At 41.6% G+C, this 17,069-nt stretch overlaps 1 protein-coding gene across 8 annotated transcripts in view; it reads left to right on the plus strand.

The window, feature by feature from the left end:
* The window catches only part of slc4a5b (solute carrier family 4 member 5b), a 96,068-nt gene that overhangs the window by 33,924 nt on the left and 45,075 nt on the right, over positions 1 to 17,069 (plus strand). For 6 of the 8 annotated variants that reach the window (XM_039779155.1, XM_039779149.1, XM_039779150.1 and 3 more), the window contains 5 exons: positions 1,771 to 1,926; positions 2,125 to 2,232; positions 4,376 to 4,431; positions 15,334 to 15,491; positions 15,766 to 15,853. In XM_039779155.1, coding sequence (XP_039635089.1) covers positions 1,771 to 1,926; positions 2,125 to 2,232; positions 4,376 to 4,431; positions 15,334 to 15,491; positions 15,766 to 15,853 — 566 coding nt within the window. The remainder of the gene's footprint in view (positions 1 to 1,770; positions 1,927 to 2,124; positions 2,233 to 4,375; positions 4,432 to 15,333; positions 15,492 to 15,765; positions 15,854 to 17,069) is intronic. The other 2 variants (XM_039779153.1, XM_039779154.1) reach the window with 2 other exon arrangements.

The following is a 17,069-nucleotide window of genomic DNA, read 5'->3' on the forward strand; positions in this document are numbered from 1 at the left end:
ATACTACTATCTCTGTATGGATGTGATATGATGTATAACAGCTGTATACTACTATCTCTGTATGGATGTGATATGATGTATAACAGCTGTATACTACTATCTCTGTATGGATGTGATATGATATATAACAGCTGTATACTACTATCTCTGTATGGATGTGATATGATGTATAACAGCTGTATACTACTACCCCTGTATGGATGTGATATGATGTATAACAGCTGTATACTACTATCCCTGTATGGATGTGATATGATGTATAACAGCTGTATACTACTATCCCTGTATGGATGTGATATGATGTATAACAGCTGTATACTACTATCTCTGTATGGATGTGATATGATGTATAACAGCTGTATACTACTATCTCTGTATGGATGTGATATGATGTATAACAGCTGTATACTACTATCTCTGTATGGATGTGATATGATGTATAACAGCTGTATACTACTATCTCTGTATGGATGTGATATGATGTATAACAGCTGTATACTACTATCTCTGTATGGATGTGATATGATGTATAACAGCTGTATACTACTATCCCTGTATGGATGTGATATGATGTATAACAGCTGTATACTACTATCCCTGTATGGATGTGATATGATGTATAACAGCTGTATACTACTATCTCTGTATGGATGTGATATGATATATAACAGCTGTATACTACTATCTCTGTATGGATGTGATATGATGTATAACAGCTGTATACTACTATCCCTGTATGGATGTGATATGATGTATAACAGCTGTATACTACTATCCCTGTATGGATGTGATATGATGTATAACAGCTGTATCTACTATCCCTGTATGGATGTGATATGATGTATAACAGCTGTATACTACTATCTCTGTATGGATGTGATATGATGTATAACAGCTGTATACTACTATCTCTGTATGGATGTGATATGATGTATAACAGCTGTATACTACTATCCCTGTATGGATGTGATATGATGTATAACAGCTGTATACTACTATCCCTGTATGGATGTGATATGATGTATACCAGCTGTATACTACTATCTCTGTATGGATGTGATATGATGTATAACAGCTGTATACTACTATCCCTGTATGGATGTGATATGATGTATAACAGCTGTATACTACTATCCGTGTATGGATGTGATATGATGTATAACAGCTGTATACTACTATCCTGTATGGATGTGATATGATGTATAACAGCTGTATACTACTATCCCTGTATGGATGTGATATGATGTATAACAGCTGTATACTACTATCCCTGTATGGATGTGATATGATGTATAACAGCTGTATACTACTATCTCTGTATGGATGTGATATGATGTATAACAGCTGTATACTACTATCTCTGTATGGATGTGATATGATGTATAACAGCTGTATACTACTATCTCTGTATGGATGTGATATGATTTCTATCTCTGTTGTCGGTCTGGCTCAGGTTAAACTCTTTGTGAAACATGAACAAACTCAAACAATGACAGTCAGTTATAACGGAAAAATAACATGAATAAACTACTTTAACGTAGATTTTCTTCAGGGCTTTATTAGATGGTATCGGATCGGTGCATAAACTCCAGTACTTCCCGATACCGATACCAGCATTTTAGGCAGTATCGGTATCGGACCATCTCTAATTATTATATTCAACAACGTTATCCCATATTTTCCTCATATAGTGCAGCCCTAGTTCCATCCATGCAGAATCCCCTTTATGTGTTCATGTGAATCCAACCGGGCTCTGAACTCTGATTCCAGATGAGATCGTGGATCGGCAGATAGCCGATGGTCTCATTCCTCCGGATCTGAAGGAGAAGATCAGCTTCGTGTTGCTCCGGAAGCACCGCCACCAGACCAAGAAACCGATCCACCGCTCGCTGGCCGACATCGGGAAGTCCTCCGGCGCTGCACCCAGTGAGTTTGTGCGCCGTCTGTGTTTGCTTTCCAACCACCGATCACCGAAAGCAATCTTAACTTTCTAATCAAATCCCAATGCTTCCTTTTGTCTTCTGCCCCCGATGATCACCACCTGTTACACCTTTTGCTCGTAAAAAATCACCTCTTCTGTGCTCATCGTTTTCACATCTGCTGCTGCTGCTGCTGCTCTGTCAGACCGCAGTCCTCAGGTTAATCTGAAATCTAGCACTAATTCAGCTTCTGGGATCCACCGCTCCACAGAAGACCTACACACTCGGCAGTCGAGCAGCCTTAGCCGCCTGCGTGAGTCTGAACGCACCACACAAACACACACACACACACACACACACACAGACACACAGACACACACACACACACACACACACACACCGACAATTCAAACGTAACCCGACAAAGGCAGTGAAGAAAAAGTTACACACAAAGTCCCAGTGTGTAACGCGTTTAGTTGCTCATTATCCAACTTGTCCTTTTTCATGAATATTTACCTCCACCATCAATTCCAAGTATTCCTTTTGGCTTGAAATGTAACATTTGCATTCGCATGAACTGGGGTAGACGCTCCATATTCATATTCATCTTGAAATACGTTAGCCAGTAAGGGACATACAGGACATACTGCTCCGCCTTTCACGTTTTCTCTGTCACATGATGAACTCTCAGCTGCTGCTAACGATGCTAACGGGTATCGTAGCTTCCCGGCCCCGGTGGCAAGTTTGAAGAAGGAAACATGGAGGACCACACGTATTCAAAATCCGAGTCTTCTTCTTCTTCACCCAGAAAAAGAAAAAGGAGATTGAAAAGAGCAAGAGACCGGCTTTCTTCGTAGCTGTAATCCTTACTTTGAACTGCGTGGCGAGAGAGAGTTGATTGCGATATATGATCTCAACGCTAGACGGGAGAAATTCCCACACACTGGACCTTTTTAAAAGAAGAAAATAAAGCAGTCAACACATTTTTTTTGTGGGCTTTTATGACACTCCCAATGTGTTTTGGCAAGAAACATTGCATGTAAATGTAACTTTTAAGGATTTCGAGTGCAGGACTTTTTATTCTAATAGAGTATTTTAAAGCGCTCATATTCTGCTCATTTTCAGGTTCATAATTGTATTTTAAGGTTATACCAGAATAGGTTTACATGGTTTAATTTTCAAAAAACACCATATTTTTGTTGTACTGCACATTGCTGCAGCTCCTCTTTTCACCCTTTGTTCAGGTCTCTGTTTTAACTACAGGTGAGACATCTCTTCTTCTGTACTATCTTTGATTGCACTCGCACATGCTCAGTAGCTCAGGTCGTAGATCATGTCAGCTAGCTCCATAGACAGTAAAAGAAAGGCTGTTCTCCGACTTCAGTCAGTTCCAAGGCAGGATCAGCTGGGAGACTTCTTCTAAACCAGGGCACACATGGAAGTAGTTCTTTTGTAGATTATGGTGAACTTGTGTGTGTTGTAGCAGTGCTTTGCTATTGAGAACGAGGTAGCATGCTAGCGTTAGCATGCTAACGGTTGCGGTTAGCCAGCTCGTCTCGGCTAGTGACGTAGAAAGCCGTGCAGATTTTGACCAGCTCACCAGGAGACTGAAGGCAGGACACATTCAGAAACCAGATCTCACTCAGAACACCATGGATGGATTTTTTTTTCAAAGTTTGTATGCGTGTGGAAGCAACAGAGACACAAAATAACACCCCAAATCCTAGAAAAAGTGTTTTTTTCATAATATGTGCACTTTAACGTTGTCCTATTGAGTGCTTCTTCCACCACCGATACACACTCAACATTTGCAGCTGTTGACCTAAATTTCAAACTCTCCTTAACTTTTCTGCTTATTCTTTATTAAAATCTTTTTTACATAACTGATCCCAGCTAACTCCCTGCTTCTGCATGATTTCAACGCTTGCGATTGCTTAGTGTGTGTAACTACTCACTATGAATACAGTGTGTTGGCCATATTGTACGTTTACTTTAGAGATCATGGTCATATTGTGTGCACCTCGGCTAATCTATTTCGTGAATCTAACTGGGTGAAAAGGATTAGGAAAGGCTCTGTGTGGTATGTTCTTGTTCTCTCTTTGTTCAATTTCATTTGTTCCCAAATCTGCTTTGAGAAAGAAAAGGAAAAAGAAAAAAGGGAAATGACTCATTAAAATATAATCCTCCCCACCCACAGAAACAACTTTTCATGGTGAAATTCTGGCACACATTGCAGACTTATAACCCTTTTAATTGAATGAAATTTGCATTTGTTTACTCGGCTATTAAAGAATGAACTCACTGAGAGACTTGTTTTGTTTTTTTAAACCTAGGATGGCAAATTGTGTGTTAAATACAAGTGTGTGTGTGTGTGTGTGTGTGTGTGTGTGTGTGTGTGTGTGTGTGTGTGTGTGTGTGTGTGTGTGTGTGTGTGTGTGTGTGTGTTTCATTTGCAGATCAAGCCCAGAGCCGAAGCATGAATGATATTTCGGACACGCCAAGCACAGACCAGGTAACTGTTATGTTCAATATTAAGTGTGTGTGTGTGTGTGTGTGTGTGTGTGTGTGTGTGTGTGTGTGTGTGTGTGTGTGTGTGCATGTGCATGTGGGTGCTTTTGTAGGGTTCAGCTTCCACTAGTCTATATCCTCGACGTTCCACTTCCGGGGATTGCGGCTTTTCTCCGGCTCTTAGCGCCGCCCAAGGCCATTCTGATTGGTTTACAGCAGCGGTTCTCAAACTTTTTTCAGTAATGTTCCCCTTTTGAATGGTTTCTTTAAGCCAAGTACCCCCCTGACCAGCGCTAATCATTTTCGGTAGAAAAAAAAAGGTCTATATAAACAGGAACAGTACAGCGCTGTCAGCGATAGATTTACTAAACAACAGCCTTGGAACTGAAAAAATATTTAAATGCTAATGAGAAAAAGAGACAAAAACTGTAAAAAAGACAAAAACTTGGAGAAAGACGGTAGAAAGAAGGAAGGAAGTAAGGCAAGAATATGTTGAAAATAGTATCAAAAACAGTGTTAAAGAAGAAAAAAGCGAGAAACTTGTAAAAAGTAGAAGGACAGTAGAAGGAAGGATAGATTAGGTCCAAAGAAGGCGACACAAATGTCACATTTTTGGTAGGAAAATTAAAAGTCTCCATAAAGAGGAACAATGTTCTGGACAACAGCCTCGTAACTATCAAACATTTTGTTAAATATCTCACGTACCCCCTGCAGTCCTCCAAAGTACCCCTAGGGGGACACGTACCCCCATTTGAGAAACACTGGTTTAAAGAAAGGCAGATGAACCAGAGCACGTTTTCTTCCCATCCCAGAATGCTGTGTGGAGTAGCCAGACCCTCCTCCAGCGTGCTTTGGAGGAGGGTCTGGCTACTCCTCTGGCAAATCGAGACTAAGCGTCCACATACCTGTACTCCTAATGCACAGCGTTATTCTGAGTACTAAGGCTTAGCATACTCTACATTTATATACTCTATATTTATATTCACAAATCGCTTGGTCTTTCAATACCTCACAGGTGTAATTTACAGGGGGGATGGGGTGGGGGGTTACATCTCCCCCAATAATCAAAACTGGGCTTTTTCCAAAGTTTTTGTTGCTTTTCTCTGAGTTTTTGTCGCTTTTTTCAAGGTTTTTTTTGGATACTTTTTTTTTTGAGCTTTTTTTATGTTTTATTTTTATTTATTTTTTAACTTTTTTGTTGCTTTTTACAACTTTTTTGACGTTTTTGTCCCCCCCTTTTTTTTTTTTTGACAACTTTTTTTTTAAATACATGCAGACATGTCCCATAGTTGGAGATCTCAAAAGAAACTCTACTTTGTGGGAAACTATGTCTTAATTTTAAGAGTCTTTAAGTCTTTAAATCCAACTTACATACACATATATACACATCAGAATCAGAATCCATCCATCCATCCATCCACGGGTCACGGGTGCAGCAGCTCCAGCAGGGGACCCCAAACTTCCCTTTCCTGAGCCACATTAGCCAGCTCTGACTGGGGTGTCCCGAGGCGTTCCCAGGCTGGGGTGGAGATATTATCCCTCCACCTAGGGTGGATTGGGCAAAATGACATCTGAGTGCGTCCAATAAGATACCCACTACTGTTTATTTACACAAAAGTTCGCTGAACGATCGTATACTGTACATGTTGAGTGTGTAGTGCAGAGGAGGAGATTTCGGACGCAACCCAATTCTCAGAGCCCAGGCTGAGATAACCCCGATGACATCACTATGACATCATCTAGGGCTGTGCAATTGATCAGAATTTGAATCGCGGTTACGATTTCGGCTCCTAGCGATCACAAAAGCAAATGTCATCGGGAACAACTTGTCTCGTGTTCTGAATGAAGAAAACAACGTTTTAAACGTATTAAAAGGGAAATGTCACAAAAGGTGCTGTCACTGTTGATTTGTTTAACTGTTTCCCCGTTTTTAAACTTGAATAAATGCAACAGCTTTCCAAAAGTCAACCAGTCATCCTGTTAAATAATTGCGATTTCAATACTTGATCAAAGTAATTGTGATTATGATTTTTTTTTTCATAATCGAGAAGCCCTAGCATCGTCAGGGTTATTTCTTCGGACTTTCTCAGACAACTCTCCTCCAGAGGAACTGTTTTTGTAAACCTTGAGAAGTTCTCCTCGTGACGACTAAACAGAACCTTTTATGTGTAAAAAAAAAAATCCCCCTTTTAATATCTCCATATTAAACATATTCAGCTGTGCCTTTACACGGTCACCCTGTGTGTGAGCTTTTATTGATTTATAATCAGCTAATATCCTGTTGCCTTTGGGATAATAACGATTATTTCAGTTGTGTGCACACATAACAGATGGCATGAAGTGAAATATCCCTCCCTATTTATAGGTGTGAGTCTGTGGGTGTTTGTTTCATCTGCAGGTTCTTCATTTTTATTTGAAATAGGAACAGATGCTAAGCCTTAGACATTTGTGCAACAAATCTCCAATGTAAAGCATCACAGCATTTACTGTTTAGCTATTGCTAATTTTCAATGCCCGTCCCTAAAAGGGCTTTTAAAGGAGAATTCCGGCCAATTTTTACGTTAATCTTGATCGGTATAAATATGCGAGTACTTTCGATAGAAAAAAGCCCGACCTGAATCGGTGCAGGCAACACGGAGTAGCTGCAGCTAAGCCTACGAGCTTCCACTGAGCTAAAACGGCAGTTGTCGGGGCAAGTTTTAGAGTGCCTTTGTGCCTCTTAACAGACGCAAAATGCAATCAAAATGTCTGTGCAACATGAACAGGGCCCTTACATGACAACAAGATGCGTTTTCAACTCAGACGTTGTTTAAATTCACCTGCCCTGTCTCGATCCTGCAGGTAGCTAGCTCGCCCGTTAGCTGCTAGCTGCTAGCTGCCGTCCGTGATAAGTGTGTTCAGCCAGGCTTCTGTGAAAATCCTCACGCAGCAGTTCCGTGTGCATTTGTAGCTCATCCATTTTGTGTGTGATCGATCTGGCGTTGGTGAGTGGGAGGCTTGGCAGTGTCGATCTGTGTGGTAGTTCCCTTAGCCAGAATTCTCCTTTAAACAGTCATAAAAACAAACATTAAACATTGCCACATTAAAGTGGCTGTATGTAGCTTTCAGTTTGTGTTGATTCCAGCAGCCCGCGTTGGACAATAGCGGTAGTGTTTTTACCACACCGGCTGTGGTAAAGCTCTTTTCTTTACGGTGCTGTATTGCCCACTGTAGATTACTGAGTTAGCGTTACCGGGAGGTCATAAAGTCGCGATGAATATGTTGCTCAAACAGAAAATCATGCATTTACAATAAGAGAATACGTTGCAGATGCATCGTTGCATTTCCAGCGTAACTTAGCCTACTTTGGATGTCTCGTGAGATAAACCGGTTATCACTGTCACTGTGTCACGAGCCAAAGCATTAATGAATGAATGAATGAAGAAATTTATTTCAGACATATCAAAAATAAACCAAAGTGTCAAAGAAATATGCTAATAAGTCAAATTCAATAAACAAGTAACATATGCCAACTTAGACATGTCTGAATTAATATAGCGCATTATATGAAACCCAATGACGCTTTACACAAGTACAGGGGGACAAGGGAACAGAGAATAGTACGTCAACACAAACACTAAAAGGAATAAAACGTACGCGCTAAATGGAAGGGGGATGTCATTTAATGTCGGCTACTGACCGCTACTTCCATGACTACCTCGAAGTCACTGTTCCATTATCTTTATTGTGACTATTATCGCCACTGTTCATCACCCCCCCAACCGGCCCCGTCAGACACCGCCTACCAAGAGTCTGGGTCTGCCGAGGTTTCTTCCTAAAAGGGAGTTTCTCCTCGCCACTGTCGCTACAGCCACTGCTAATGCTTGCTCTTGGGGGAATTACTGTAATTGTTGGGGTTTTGGAACTTATAGAGTGTGGTCTAGACCTACTCTATCTGTAAAGTGTCTCGAGATAACTCTAGTTTTGATTTGATACTATAAATATAAATTTAATTGAATTGACGTACAACCACATTGCGCAATCTGAAGTTATTTTATGAATGAAATGGACATATTACATACCTGAGGGCCAATTCGGGGACATTTTTGAATCATTTACAATCCCGTAATTGTCTCCATCTGTTGATAGCCCGACAGAGTGTGACTCACGTCTTTCACTTTCCCTTTTTAGCTTTTAGTTGTTCTTCGTTCAATTTCCTTCTTTCCTGCGATGGTCCTGCCCCAGTATCAGCCATAACTACAGCAGATAACTTCTAAAATAACATTAAAATACAATTAGGCCTATATAAAGAAATCTCCTGCTTCCTTTTACCTGGCTCCTCTGGCTGGATACGCACACAGGCTTTTCTGGTGTTACAAAGAAATCTGTGACCCATCAGACTATGGGACTGTAGCACCGTCTACCTGCCGTAAATCATTCTGTGACTTCGCGGGAAAAATTTAACCGGGCAGAGGCTTTACTAAAAACTATATAATAATAATAATAATAATAATAATAATAATAATAATAATAATAATAATAATAGCGTTCTTTGCACTGTTAGTCTTGTTTGCTGTTACAGGTGGGATGTCGCGAGAGGTGGGGGTGTAGGCCAGAGACCAGCCAAAACGCGGTTGCAAGCAAACAGAGGTTTTCAATTTAGAGCAGTCTTTTTCAGAAAATAGTCCAACAGCAAAACAGTAAATCCAACTCAAAAGTTGACTGGGAGCAAACCACATGTCTTCACAAAGTCCTGGTAACTTAGGTTCTTTTTATAATGTCAGTCTCTCCCAAAAAAAAACCAACTCCTCTTTGCTCTCTGCCTCTGCTCTCTTTGTTCTCCCTCCTTGCATGGGCACCTGCTGTCATCAAGGGACTGAGGCATTTGCACCTCCCCGTGTGGTGCATTCTGGGACCTGTAATTCGAGTGGCGGCTATTTTGTCATAGGGTAGCCACTCCTGTAGAGGAACATAGCGTCCCTCTACCACATGTCCCCTTGTGATGCCACACAGGTCATTTAAAACCATTGTATGAAAAATGACAGAGCTTCAGAAACATTAAAAAGTTACCTTATAGTCACTTTAAAATACATAAAGCACATGAACATACAAGACACATCCATCTGTCCCCGTCCACACGCTGTCCCACCACACCCCTATATGTGACGACAGGTCTGATTATTAATTAAAAACTTCTTCAGTTTAATTTTAAAAAAGCTTATCATTTTGTATTGCTTTTAGCTCTATGGGCAGCTCATTCCGTGCCTTAGCTCCCTTAATTGAGAATGATGTCTGGCCAAAAGGTGGTTTTTCTGAAGGATATTTTACAGTTTCCCTGCGATTGTGTTTCTAGTGGACAATCCACTGGCCTGTAATGGTTGCACCATGTCACAGAGAGCCTGAGGAGCCTGTTCATGTCAGCACTTCCAGCTGAGATTGGAATTGGCAAATGCAATGTAGTCGTCAAATCCTATATCTCAGGACGTGACAGTGATGTGATCCGGTTGGCCTTTGGCCCAATATTTTCAATGCACGATTTTGTGTTTGTGTGTTTTAAACACAAACACAAAGTTGAGGCTTGTTTTTTTAAGTGGAGGCACACAGAGTCGTCAGAATTTGTTAATCCCTCTAATCCACACAGCCTGGTAGCTGTTGACTTGTGTTTGTGCATGTGCCTGCACGCGTGTTTCTACGTATCATCGTGTGTCGGTGTGCAGATTTCTAAGCTTCTGTTGTTTCTCTGAGCTTTAATTGTTTGAATCTCTCCCCCCAACAGTAATTCAATTCAATTTTATTTATAGTATTAAATCATAATATGAGTTATCTCAGGACACTTTACAGATAGAGTAGGTCTAGACCACACTCTATAATTTACAAAGACCCAACAATTCCAGTAATTCCCCCAAGAGTAAGCATTCAGTGTGACAGTGGGGAGGAAAAACTCCTTTTAGGGAGAAACCTGGGACAGACCCAGGCTCTTGGTAGGAGGTGTCTGACGGGGCCGGTTGGGGGTGTGATGAACAGCGGCAATAATAATCACAATAAAGATAATGGATCTATGACTAGAAATAGTAGTGGTAGTAGTTCATGGCATAGCAGGGCACTGCAGAGCGTAGCAGGATGTAGCAGGGCACTGCAGGGTGTAGCAGGACGTAGCAGGATGTAGCAGGACGTAGCATGGCACTGCAGAGTGTAGCAGGACGTAGCAGGGCACTGCAGGGCGTAGCAGGACGTAGCAGGATGTAGCAGGACGTAGCATGGCACTGCAGAGTGTAGCAGGGCGTAGCAGGACGTAGCAGGGCACTGCAGGGCGTAGCAGGACGTAGCAGGATGTAGCAGGACGTAGCAGGATGTAGCAGGACGTAGCAGGGCACTGCAGAGTGTAGCAGGGCGTAGCAGGACGTAGCAGGGCACTGCAGAGTGTAGCAGGGCATAGCAGGACGTAGCAGGGCACTGCAGAGTGTAGCAGGACGTAGCAGGACGTAGCAGGGTGTAACAGGACGTAGCAGGGCGTAGCAGGGTGTAGCAGGGTGTAGCAGGGCACTGCAGAGTGTAGCAGGACGTAGCAGGACGTAGCAGGGCACTGCAGAGTGTAGCAGGGTGTAAAAGGGTGTAGCAGGGCGCAAAGCAGGAACATTAAAGTTTTAGTCGCTCGCTTTTTCTTTCATCGTTCAACCGGCTGCAGTAATTTGGTCATTCGGGTAAATATCTTGACAAGAACTTCAATGTGATCCTTTGAGTCTGCTTTAATTATTTGTTCACAGAAGCTGGCACGGCACCTCCATCTTTCTTTGATACGACCAATATGCACGCTCATACAGTACAAGTACAAGAGGTCATAACATGACAGATGGCAACTGAAATGGATTATTCTTTCAAGGTTTATTTCGGGGGTTTCAACCTGGACCCTATTTTCCTATGTTTTTGTGTGTAAGTGACTGATGGGAACAACGATCTTTGAAATTGAGTAAGTAATAAGTTTGAACGCTGTAACCGGCAGCCACAGACCGGGCAGCAATGAAACCCTATGGGCCAAATGTGCATCGTCAATTTGGTCCACTAAAAGTGTTGTTTTTGCCGCTGACAGGCTCATATTAGTATTCTAAGTGTCTGACAACATTATGGAAAGGATCCCTACAGAGATAGACCTTTTTAAAACCTCTTTAGGCCTTTCTGTTTAACCAGAAACAGCTATTACTTTTACTTTTAGCGTGTATGGAGCCAACAAATTTTCACATGTAAATCAGTAAACTATATGTTTATTTCAACCCAAACTAGAGTGGTGATGGTTGGAAAAGTGGAAAGACGACCCAAAACGGCTTTTCACATATTTATTTTGTTTCTGTCAACTTTGAATGAAGTGTATTTTACGATGCTAAAATTAGTGTTTATTTACATGGAGTCTGGTGGGTTTAGCGAACTCAATTTTGCGGATGTTTTTATGTTTAAAAAAAGGATCTTACTCTTTAACAGAAAGGTCGACCTCCTTAGAAATCCTTTCCATAATTATGTCAGACACTTAGAATATTAATCTGAGCCTGTCAGTGGAAAAACGAGCACTTTTGTGAGGGTAAATACAAGCTGGACAATTGCTCTATTAACTTACATTGTAGCCTGTTTCATTGCTGCCGACTGCAGTGATTTCACTTAATACTGGACCAATGTCAAAGATTGTAGTTCTCATCAGTCACTTAGACACAAAAACATAGGGAAATAGTTTCCAGGTTGAAAAAAAAAAAAAGGTAGTTACCCTTTAATTCATCAATAGCATTGAGAGATTAAAATGTGTTGTTTGTGGTTTCTTAGGACCAAGAAGTTGTGGGAGAGTGAATGAGGACCAGTTGTTGAGTTGACTCCGAAAGCCGCATTAACAGATTATGAGGAGATTTTAATTTTAAGCACCCACCACGCCGCTGCCACGTGTTTTCTTGGTTCGGAGGAGGAGGAGTGCCCCGGATACTGTGGAAAACATGTGCTGAGTACACAGCCACCCAAACAGCTCTGTGAGGCTGAAACCCAAATTGAAAGATGCATAAAAGTTGCTCGATGGTGTTTTTTGCCTCCAGCTGCTCCTTCCAGGCAGCGCTGCGACCGCTGCCTTCAAGGCACCTAACCCTACCCTTAACCATAACCATAACTATAACCATAACCATAACCAGTGCCAGTGCTATAACCAGTGCCAGTGCCAAAAAACACAGATAAACATAAAAGTTGCTCGATGGTGTTTTTTCCCCCCAGCTGCTCCTTCCAGGCAGCGCTGCGACCGCTGCCTTCAAGGCACCTAACCCTACCCCTAACCATAACCATAACTATAACCATAACCAGTGCCAGTTTTTTGCCCCCAACGGTGCCCCCAACGTTTGTTTTTGATCCTAACTAGTCACAGTGCAGTCTATATATCGACGGCTTTCCACTTTGGAGATTCTTCCTGTGCCGTCGGATATTCCGCCGGATGTCCCTCTTTTCGGCCAGCTGTGCGTCCCCTTCCTCTGTCTCTGTGTTGGCGTTCTAACCTCCGGTGGATTTGTGAGGACTCTGGTTAACTGCTCCTCAGATCTCTGCAGGGTAAATCCAGACAGCTAGCTAGACTATCTGTCCAATCTGAGTTTTCTGTTGCACGACTAAAACTACTTTTGAACGTACACGTTCCACCAAAACAAGTTCCTTCCAGAGGATATTTTGCAGAGGCTTCGTGGCTCTGTCCGGAGCTTAGCGCCGCTCAAGATGATTGTGATTGGTTTAAAGAAATGCCATTAAACCAGAGCACGTTTTTCTCCCATCCAGGAATGCTGTGTGGACTAGCCAGACCTTCCGTCGCAGCGCTGTGGAGGAAGGTCTGGCAAAGCGAGACTACTCCTCCGCAGCGCTGTTCGGCAAAATAGTCTCAGGAAGGAGCTTGTTTTGGTGGAACGTTTGCACCCCGCAAAAAGAAAACGCCACATACAATACTAAATAAAGTTAACTGTTCACCCAATATAGTAACGTGAGCTATTTAAATTAGCTGGATACATCTTTACAATAATTCCCCGAAAGAACCAGGCAGGCCTACCTTATTTCACGATCCACATTTTCTTCAAAACTGGACATTTTCAGTGTATAACTTGCTAGCTCGAAGGTTGTTGTTGTTTCCCGAAGCGATGGGAGTTTGAGACACCGAGTCAAGACCAAGACCAGACCAGTGCGTGTTAATGGGGGCGTTGAGAGGGCGGTTAACAGTAACACATTTTAAATTAGAAATGAGTCAAGTTATTGGTTGCATTTGAAGCAGGAAGATTTACATCCAATCGCAGTAATGATATTAACACATAAAATTAGACAACGCACAGGCAAAGTGATATCCCTGCAGTTGTGGTCTTGACCTAGTCTGGCTATCACCAGACCAAGCTCAGTCTTTTTAAGATTTCTCTGTATTTTCTACCGCATAAGAGGCGTGATCAACGGGCAAAGTTCAAATGACTCTGTACACAATTGGACAATCCTTCAACCAATCAGAGCAACGATCCCGGTGAAGTAGCAGTGACAGCTGCATCAGCGGGTCGCTGCGCTTCCATGGCCGCAATGTTGAATGTAAACAAGAAGCTGCTTGGTCGCTTCCCTATCGTCATCGTGTTAAACCCGCCAATAGCGCGCCAGGTGGATAAGCCAGTTTGTGATTGGTCCCCGCAAAATTTGTAACGGAAGCAGGATAGACAAACGTACAGGTTTCCAGCCTGAGCTGCAGGGAGAGATCAAATCACCGGCAGATCGGGCTAGGTTTACCCGGTCTAGTCTTGACCGGTCTTGAAGTAAAATCCAGAGTCCTCTTCATCCGAGACCGAGACCGAGATGGAGTAAAAATGCGGTCGATTTCTAGACGAGACCTTCAAAAAGTGGTGTTGAGACCAAGATGCATCTCGAGTACAACAACACTGGTGCTTCCGGACCTTTCCCTCTACTGGAGCTGAAAACATTTGAGAGAGGAAGGTGAGAACATCCAGCGCGAGCCAGACCAACTGAAAACACAGCTGTCCAGGTTTAACGGGGGATCTACCTTTTTAATTTAGTCCTTCTATTGTAAATACCGATCAGTGTTTTCTGCTCCAGTCCGATTATTTTAAGTCAAGTCAACTTTATTCGTCCCCAAAGGGGCAATTGGTTTCGCAGCAGTGACCACACAAGATCATTCCAAATACAGCAATACACATAAGAACAAAAAAAACTAAACAAATGTAAACTTAATTACAATTAAAACAATTTAAAAAGCAATTTTTATCATGCATAGTTGTGGTCAAGCTGTTATGACCTTATCCTATTTAAGTTTACTGCTCATTGATATGATTTCTTTCATTGGGTTGCGATGGAGGTTGGATAGTGACCCAAACCAAGCTGATATATTGGGGTTATTACTGATTCAATGACACATTTGTAAACGCTTCCAGGACTGACTGTTGAACCTGAAATCTGCAGAGTTTCCTACGGAAAAAGGGGCTCTGTTGACACTTAGAAAAAGATAGTTCTTAATGTTTGGTTGTTGCATTTTTTGTCTAAAATCCTTTAGATTTTCTGTATAGCGTCCGTTGATCATGGCACACATCAGCACAGTGGTGTAGTCTAATGTATTGTAGTGGGTATACTGTACTGTATATTGGCCAGAATCTGAATTGGGGGGGTGGGGGGCATACAGACATAGCCATACAAACACAGATGACAATTCAAAATAGATCAAAAATATAATTGAAAGTATGTTTTTACATGTAATTGGGCATTTTTAAGTGGGTATATGGAAGTCCTGGAGCTTTCTTAGTGGGTATACTGTGTATACCTGCGTATCAAGTAGACTACACCACTGCATCAGCAGTTGGGAAAGGTCCGCTGCAGCGGCAGCATGCCTCAAACACATCATGTCTTCTCATGCTCTCCCTGTTTCTGTTCCTCTCTCTTCTGCCAGCTGAAGAATAAGTTCATGAAGAAAATTCCTCGTGACGCCGAAGCTTCCAACGTCCTGGTCGGCGAGGTGGATTTTCTGGACAAACCCTTCGTCTCGTTTGTACGTTTGGCTCAGGCCACCACTCTGGGAGGCCTCACCGAAGTCCCCGTGCCCACAAGGTCGGTGTCTCTTATTCATTTCAGTTCAACTCAGTTAACTTTATTTGTCCCCAAGGGGCAGTTAAAAGGCACAAATGGTAGCACATAAAAGGACAGTTCACAGACAAGGTACAAATACGAGTAAATATATAAATAAATACATGGTAATGCACTGCATAATGCTGTGCGTTCTAAAGTGTTAATCTAGTAAAAGTTAAATAGGTCTCCTCTTTTATCTCTCTCCATAGAGTATGTGTTTTTCATTCATAAGCCTCTCATCCTTCTCTTCTGACAGGTTTCTCTTCATCTTGCTGGGTCCTTATGGCAAAACCAAGTCCTACAATGAGATCGGCAGAGCTATCGCTACGCTCATGGTGGACGATGTAAGTGACTAGCAGTGGTGGAAGAAGCATTCAGATCATTTACTTAGAGGGTAACTACTGTTTTTTTCAACCTGGAAACCCTATTTTCCCATGTTATTGTGTCTAAGTGACTGATGAGAACAACAATCTTACTGACATTGGTTCAGTATTAAGCGAGGTCTCTGCAGTCGGCAGCGGAGAAAAAAGCTAAAATGTAAGTTATTAGGGCAATTGTCCAGCTTGTATTTAACTTCACAAAAGTGCTCGTTTAGCCACTGACAGGCTCAGATTATTATTCTAAGTGTCTGACAACATTATGGAAAGGATTTCTAAAGAGGTCGACCTTTCTGTTAAGAGTAAGATCCTTTTTTTAAACATAAAATACATAAATCCGTGAAATTGCGTTCGCTAAACCCACCAGACTCCATTTAAATAAACAGTAATTTTAGCATCGTAATATACACTTCATTCAAAGTCGACAGAAACAATATAAAACTATGAAAAGCCCTTGTGGGTCGTCTTTTCACTTTTCCAACCATCACAACTCTAGTTTTGGTTGAAATAAACACATAATTTACCAATTTACATGTGAAGATATGTTGGCTCTATACACGCTAAAAGTATTGTTTTTTTAAATGGAGTCTGGTGGGTTTAGAGCTAGAGACTTCAGAGCTGTTTCTGGTTAAACAGAAAGGTCTCAAAGAGGTTTTAAAGGTCTATCTCTGAAGGGATCCTTTCCATAATGTTGTCAGACACTTAGAATAATAATCTGAGTCTGTCAGCGGCAAAACGAGGAATTTTGTGAAGGTAAATACAAGCTGGACAGTTGTCCTACTAACTTAGATTGTAGCTCTAGTTTCTCCGCTGCCGACTGCAGAGATCTCGCTTAATACTAGACCAATGTAAAAGATTGTTGTTCCCATCAGTCACTTAGACACAAAAACATGGGACATAGGTTGAAAAAAACTGTAGTTACCCTTTTAGTAAAAAGTACTAATACCACGCTGTGAAAATACTGTTACAAGTAAAAGTACCGCATTGAAAATGTTACTTAAAAGTCTGTAACTATCATCACGAAAATGTACTTAAATTATTAAAAGTAAAAGTACTCAATGCATATGCATAAATACATAAAACGTATTTTATAAACTACATGTGTTTTGTGCGCAGAAATCTTAATGTGTAAAGTAACTAGTAACTAAAGCTGTAACAGATGAATGTAGTGGAGTAAAAAGTA

The sequence above is a fragment of the Perca fluviatilis genome, chromosome 17, assembly GCF_010015445.1.
Source record: "Perca fluviatilis chromosome 17, GENO_Pfluv_1.0, whole genome shotgun sequence".
Classification (NCBI taxonomy): domain Eukaryota; kingdom Metazoa; phylum Chordata; class Actinopteri; order Perciformes; family Percidae; genus Perca; species Perca fluviatilis.